General features: G+C 39.6%; 1 protein-coding gene across 1 annotated transcript in view; it reads left to right on the top strand.

The window, feature by feature from the left end:
* The first annotated feature begins 2,722 nt into the window (after window positions 1–2,722).
* Window positions 2,723–8,164, top strand: part of LOC110447940 (ADAMTS-like protein 3) — a 36,857-nt gene continuing 31,415 nt past the window's right edge. The window contains exon 1 of the mRNA XM_021493931.1: window positions 2,723–3,758. Within this exon, the coding sequence (XP_021349606.1) occupies window positions 3,720–3,758 (39 nt within the window). The 5' untranslated portion in view covers window positions 2,723–3,719. The remainder of the gene's footprint in view (window positions 3,759–8,164) is intronic.

Raw genomic sequence — 8,164 nt, forward strand, 5'->3', positions numbered from 1 at the left:
CGTTTCCGCAATTCTTGTGGGTTTTTTTATGAAAATAATGAAATTCACAATTTTAACACGCCACGTTATCATATTAGGTGAAAACAAATGTCCTGGATTTAACCGGATTGAAAATATACAGTTCTCTGGAAAAATTGAAATTGAAAACATAGTGTAATTATCCCATTAAATGTTAGCTGGTGCTCCATCAGAAGGAAATTCTTCTCCGGAAATGTTAGGAAAATCTTGAGTCTCTAGAGGGAACTCTTACCTTCTCAAACATCACACTTTTTGTGCAAATAGGTAGGTTATACCTTGAGTCAAAGTTAATATGCTGCCCCGGTCGAAACACATAAGATATGTATCTTCTTTTCTCAATTACGCTTTCTTCTAGGCGTTGTTTCCCTAGGCACCCATCCTCATACGACACTGACGTTAAACCACAAACAAACCACTCGTTATCTATTTACGGCTGGATATGCATACACAGTTTCGAGAGTGCACATTTCTGCAGCAACAGAACTTGAGATCAAATGTCCACTTGATTGGGCGGTATATTACCCTAGTGTTAACAATGAATATATTCTTATCTTCATCCCACGAATATTAAAATCATAACTCTTTTTTATCACAGTACTCTGCTATTACAGTACAGGAGTTCGGTAGTCTGTTATATACAGTACAGGAGTCAGGTAGTGTGTTATACAGTACAGGTGTTCGGTAGTCTGTTATACAGTACAGGTGTTCGGTAGTCTGTTATACTGTACATGAGTTCGGTAGTCCGTTATACAGTACAGGAGTTCGGTAGTCTGTTATACTGTACAGGAGTTCGATAGTCTGTTATACAGTACAGGTGTTCGGTAGTCTGTTATACAGTACATGAGTTCGGTAGTCTGTTATACTGTACAGGAGTTCGGTAGTCTGTTATACAGTACAGGGGTTCGGTAGTCTGTTATACTGTACAGGAGTTCGATAGTTTGTTATACAGTACAGGTGTTCGGTAGTCTGTTATACAGTACATGAGTTCGGTATTCTGTTGTATAGTAAAGGAATTCGGTAGTCTGTTATACAGTACAGGAGTTCGGTAGTCTGTCATACAGTACAGGAGTTCGGTAGTCTGTTATACAGTACAGGAGTTCGATAGTCTGTTATAATGTACAGGAGTTCGGTAGTCTGTTATACAGTACAGGTGTTCGGTAGTCTGTTATACTGTACAGGAGTTCGGTAGTGTGTTATACAGTACAGGAGTTCGGTAGTGTGTTATACAGTACAGGTGTTCGGTAGTGTGTTATACAGTACAAGAGTTCGGTAGTCTGTTATACAGTATAAGAGTTCGGTAGTCTGTTATACAGTATAAGAGTTCGGTAGTCTGTTATACAGTATAAGAGTTCGGTAGTCTATTATACAGTACAGGTGTTCGGTAGTGTGTTATACAGTACAGGAGTTCGGTAGTCTGTTATACAGTACAGGAGTTCGGTAGTCTGTTATACAGTACAGGAGTTCGGTAGTCTGTTATACAGTACAGGAGTTCGGTAGTCTGTTATACAGTACAGGAGTTCGGTAGTCTGTTATACAGTACAGGAGTTCGGTAGTCTGTTATACAGTACAGGAGTTCGGTAGTCTGTTATACAGTACAGGAGTTCGGTAGTCTGTTATACAGTACAGGTGTTTGGTAGTCTGTTATACTGTACAGGAGTTCGGTAGTGTGTTATACAGTACAGGAGTTCGGTAGTCTGTTATACAGTACAGGTGTTCGGTAGTCTGTTATACAGTACAGGAGTTCGGCAGTCTGTTATACAGTACAGGTGTTTGGTAGTCTGTTATACTGTACAGGAGTTCGGTAGTGTGTTATACAGTACAGGTGTTCGGTAGTGTGTTATACAGTACAGGAGTTCGGTAGTCTGTTATACAGTACAGGTGTTCGGTAGTCTGTTATACAGTACATGAGTTCGGTATTCTGTTGTATAGTAAAGGAATTCGGTAGTCTGTTATACAGTACAGGAGTTCGGTAGTCTGTCATACAGTACAGGAGTTCGGTAGTCTGTTATACAGTACAGGAGTTCGGTAGTCTGTTATACAGTACAGGAGTTCGGTAGTCTGTTATACAGTACATGAGTTCGGTAGTCTGTTGAATCCAAAAATGTGTAATTTTGTCAGCCTCCGGTACAATGTCCGGTCATGAATCAATGATATCACCATATCGTCCTGATAATTGGAGATGAGTCCTCACTATAACTAAAGTCTACACGCTGAGGCAGGCCACTCGGATCTTGTATTCAACACCAGTGTATACCTGTTCACAATATAACCTGCGCTGACACAACACAGATGGTCCCATGATTACAAATGGTTCCTATGTATTAATCCCATTCCGAAACCCCGGCACAAGCCGTAAACTTTCTCCCAATAATTTTTACCATCACTGATATTTCTATCCGAAAGTTTATTAGGGAAAAATGATATTCTTACGTCATATTCCGGCATGTCGGTAATAATACTTATTCCATCAAGTGAAAGCAAATGTTTACAAAAATACACGATTCTTCTTTTTTTATTGTATGCAATTTTACAACTAACGAGAAATACACGTGCACAGAATGGGAACAACGTTCTTTATAAGTGTGTATTGTATAATCTTAAACTAGCTACCATGGTTCCAATTATATATACTGAAAGAAAAGATGTATGTATATAATGAAAAACTGCCTGAGCCGTGGAAAGCTCTAGGCCGCCAGTGGACCAGCAAGCGTGTACTTATACGCTTCGTGAATAGGTCCCGCCAAACTCCGAGCGGAAGCTGTTTATATACCTCTGTCGTCTGCTCGAGTGAATTTCAAAGGCAACTTTGTGAGATTTGTATGACTGGGATTTATTTAGTTTGAACAGTGAAGTTTTATGAGGTATTAACGGCGTATTTGTTTAACTTCACGCGTTGTTGTCTCTATCTTCCAGGCGGCGTAGCTACTGTTAAGTCTGTTCGCTTTATTTTGTCTGTTTTTATTGTCGTACTAAAACACAAAACATTGAGCGTAACATTGACGCCGTAAGTCATGTGAATGAATTGGGCAAAGGGGAATCTGTAACTTTCATACACTATCAACACAGCTGGGTCTGCTTAGGCCTTACACAAAGTCCAGCACGGAATCACTGGCGCTGTCTGTCCATACGTCCCTGGAAGGGACACAACGGCATGGAACAGACGGAAGACAGACCTATATGAATGGAAACAACGAAAGTGTCTGTTCGTCCGCATTTTTCAATAATTTGGGATAGACGGACGCGTTTAAAACCATTTGGAAACTGATATGATAAGGGTATATATGTAGGCAGGACAAGAATACTTGGACATAGCTAATTGCATTCCCCGAATTCCATTCTTAGAGACGGGAATGCAATTTATATAATCATTATCTTATAAACAACGGGAGATTCTGAACCTTAGAGGAATACCGGGACTTTCTCACGTTTGTAGAAGTTTCATGTCTGCATTTAAAAAGGAAAGTCATGCGGACTATTTGTAGTAAAGACAAATAGTTCCCAACGTTGTGAACCTCCAGCTGAGGACGATTACTGGGATAGGTACAGCTATAATAACAACAACAAAACCCGGAAACTAAGGACTCTGAAATCCAAACTAGGATCCAGAACGCTCTATGGAAAGTGTCCGTTGTAATAGAAGACCTGTCGTAATGGATTCGGAACACGTCAGATTTCTAGGGAAATAACCGGTTTTATCCTCAATGACGTTCGGGGTTCATTCGTGTCTATGCCTACTACTGGTAAGTAAATAAATGTCGTTTACATATTTGTTTATTTATCTATTGTGATAAACATGTCCTGTTTTTAAACAGAGTAAAATGTATGGGATAACTAAATGAAAGATATTTATTTAGTATTCGTAATTCGTATAACAAATCTAATTTTGTCGTGACCTTTTATCGAACGGGGTTACTTTGATCAATACAAGATTTGAATGCAAGGAACTCGGGGACGCTTACGTAGGGTGTTAAATTATACCTTACCAGGTGTGTTGATAATGCAAAAAGCTTGCATTATGTATAAAGACATCTGCTACCTGTGACGGTATGTGAGGAATGTCGCGTTCTGCGCTCCAGGTATACACTTGATACCAGTAGAATGTGCAGTGCATAATTTATTTACCTACAACAATGGAGGCATGTACATATATAACTACGGAAGATGATACGATATTATAAAATAAGACGCATCGTCCTCGGGAACAAACTTTTGTGCATTTACAATGTCACATGCTAAGAACCATTGACACGTGTGTGTATACATGTAGTGTCGGGCATGCTAAGAACCATTGACACGCGTGTGTATACATATAGTGTCGGGCATGCTAAGAACCATTGACACGTGTGTGAATACATGTAGTGTCGGGCATGATAAGAACCATTGACACGTGTGTGTGTATACATGTAGTGTCGGGCATGATAAGAACCATTGACACGTGTGTGTATACATGAAGTGTCGGACATGATAAGAACCATTGACACGTGTGTGTGTATACATGTAGTGTCGGACATGATAAGAACCATTGACACGTGTGTGTATACATGAAGTGTCGGACATGATAAGAACCATTGACACGTGTGTGAATACATGAAGTGTCGGACATGATAAGAACCATTGACACTTGTGTGAATACATGTAGTGTCGGGTATGTTAAGAACCACAGAGATTTGTACAATACATATCACCAATGACAGGGCTTGTACTTGTATACCCTCATTATGTAATTGGGTTAGAGGATTGGCCACATTTACTTAATCTTGATTCAAATTTCTTTCTTTGGTAAAAGAAATATCACCAATTAACGAATTCAACAACCAAGTCACGTATATAATACGTTACAAAAGAAGCAGTTTCAGCACAAAAATTTATGAAATCGTTTCGAACCTGGAAACCCCCACCATATAACATTTTAGCCCCTAGGACACTAGGCCTATTACTTAGACATCATGCAAAATCATATTAACTGAAATGAAATGTTTAATTTTCATTTTGTCAAGGCTTCATTATATTTCCTGAGTTAACGAATTGCTGCAGGAATTGTTGGAGAGTTTTTGACAAATGTAGAGAATTTATTTTTACCCTATATAACATCGGATGCATAAAATGATTGATTGTTTGTTTGTTTGTATATGAAGATGGTGTCCGTCGTCTTACAAATACCTGCCATTTGATGACCATCATTTAGCACGTGTTGATATCCCGGTGCATGATGGGTATACTTTTGGCGCCATATTCAATTTATCAAGTTAAATTACATCAACCTATGAAGCCCGATAAATTTAAATACATCATGTATAGGATCATTTATAAATAATGTGTTGACGGTAAGCAGGTTGTCAAATTAACTCATCCACCCCTGAAATTTCATAATGAGCTATTCAAACCGTTCAACTGGAAGAGTTTAGACGTATACTTGGGGATGAATGAGTTAAACGAGGGGCAATGTATCGAATGTTTACGGTATAACGTCGTATTGTCTGTTGGGTTTCCCAGCACATACATAACACTATACAGGTATACACGTAAGGTCGTCGATGTTTTATAAGAGGGGAGGGGTATTCTTCTTGAATTCAGGAATGTGGCTTGCATGGATTACCTAAATTATCCCGAATTTGAAACCGCAGACTTTTGTGTTGTGTCTATATAAATCTAGGCCAGCCCTTTGAATTCCCGTGGGACGTTTAACATTATAAATTTATCATATTGAATATAAACCATGAAAAGAATTATATGGGATTAGTTGGAATATATTTATCTAATTCATAACTCAGAATAATGTTTTTAAATATGTTTTGACACGAAATAGCCGAACCGTGTCAATGTCTTGCTGTTTTTCTGTATCACCGTCACATATCTGTATAAATATATTAAATAAGTTTGCATTCTTACGAGACGGCCATCCACAAAAAATTCACTCTTTGAATTCGGGATATACCTTGGTCTGTATATTATACAGGGTAAAGCAGTCATTTTCTCGGTTGGTTTGTGGCTTATTAACCCCAGATTACTAACCGTTTGTGGTTGATTTGTCAGTATGTTTACACGTTATTAACTACCGTTTCTGGTTGATTAAGTGATGTACTAGTCCCATATTACCTACTGCTGAGAGCATCGTGGCGGTTATAGGGGGATAGCATAGAAAAATTAGTACAGATATTAGAATTACTATAGACGGTTGCTTTTGCTGACGACAATTTTCAAATGCATTCTTAGGACGCAAAGTACGTGAAGAATGTTTTAAACTAAGTGCGTAAAAGCCGATATAAGTACTCTCGAATTTCGGGAATCCGACCTCCGAAAATACAGATTATTCTCTATACCAGCGAACTACCTGAAAACGGATTTCACCACTGGGATTCAAATGGTGATTTCGAGAATTAGGATTTCATTATACAGAACCCTTTTATGCGTTGGAAACATCGTATCAATTAGCAGATTGGTCCGTTCGTAAGAACCATTAGCCCTTCACGTAGAAAGATTTGGTTCTATTATAAAAATGATTGTAAAAAAATAGATATACCATTTCATTTTGTCCCCATGGAGCAATTTGGGGCTCAAGCCCCGTTACCAGTACGTATATGTCCGGGGGATTGTGTGTCTTAATGGGGGCAAACGACACCCATAGAGAAACAGGTCTAGGCTATGGACGTTACTCTAGAAGTGACTTTCACAGTCTGGAAAACAATATACATAATGTTGGGTACCCCTCCGAGGATTTTAAACGGATAACTAGAACATGGTAAACCGGAAACATCAAAGGGAGATAACTCTTAAACAAATTACGGGTATGATATATATGAATCAATATCATGAATATAATGATTGATTTAAGTCAATAGATCCTGTTGATCAAAACTTACTGTCATCATTTTCTATATCTTCCCGGACAGCAAGGATACGAAGAGTTGTCAGCACGTGGGAATCATCAGTGATCAAACATTTTACCTCGGTGTATAAAAAATGGGGAAATATAATCTCGTTCCTTAAACGCACGTCATTAAAAGAAATAGGTCTTAATTTCTGAATGACTCGACAACGTAAAGTAAATTAATTTAAAACATTACTTTCATATCTACGGTACAAAAACTGATCGTTTTAGCTGTCTCTCGAAAATGGATTCTAGGTGGACCCTAACTCCGTGCGATAACGAAGCGAGCACTTTATTATAACTTTCGATGACAATATCCAGATTCAAGCGCCATATGGTTGACGGCGTCAGCTAATTCTCGTTATATCACGTTGCTGTGTCTATAAGAAACGACAGTGTTGGTAACGAGACTTGCTGTGCGGTTGCGCAATGGGTTCAATTGGTTTGTGGGGTTTACTGTGCTGTCTCATAGGTGGGGTTTACTGTGCTGTTTCATAGGTGGGGTTTACTGTGCTGTCTCATATGTGGGGTTTCCTGTGCTGTCTCATAGGTGGGGTTTACTGTGCCGTCTCATAGGTGGGGTTTACTGTGCTGTCTCATATGTGGGGTTTACTGTTCTGTCTCATAGGTGGGGTTTACTGTGCTGTCTCGTAGGTGGGGTTTACTGTGCTGTCTCATAGGGGGGGTTTACTGTGTTGTCTCATAGGTGGGGTTTACTGTGCTGTCTCGTAGGTGGGGTTTACTGTGCTGTCTCATAGGTGGGGATTTACTCTACTGTCTCATAGGTGGGGTTTACTGTGCTGTCTCATAGGTGGGGTTTACTGTGCTGTCTCATAGGGGGGGATTTACTCTACTGTCTCATAGGTGGGGTGTACTGTGCTGTCTCATAGGTGGGGTTTACTGTGCTGTCTCATATGTGGGGTTTACTGTGCTGTCTCATATGTGGGGTTTACTGTGCTGTCTCATAGGGGGGAATTTACTCTACTGTCTCATAGGTGGGGTTTACTGTGCCGTCTCATAGGTGGGGTTTACTGTGCTGTCTCATAGGTGGGATTTACTCTACTGTCTCAAAGGTGGGGTTTGCTGTGCTGTCTCATAGGTGGGGTTTACTGTGCTGTCTCATAGTTGGGGTTTACTGTGCTGTCTCATAGGTGGGATTTACTCTACTGTCTCATAGATGGGGTTTACTGTGCTGTCTCATAGGTGGGGTTTACTGTGCTGTTTCATAGGTGGGGTTTACTGTGCTGTCTCATAGGTGGGATTTACTCTACTGTCTCA

The sequence above is a fragment of the Mizuhopecten yessoensis genome, unplaced genomic scaffold (genome assembly GCF_002113885.1).
Source record: "Mizuhopecten yessoensis strain PY_sf001 unplaced genomic scaffold, ASM211388v2 scaffold3689, whole genome shotgun sequence".
Lineage (NCBI taxonomy): Eukaryota > Metazoa > Mollusca > Bivalvia > Pectinida > Pectinidae > Mizuhopecten > Mizuhopecten yessoensis.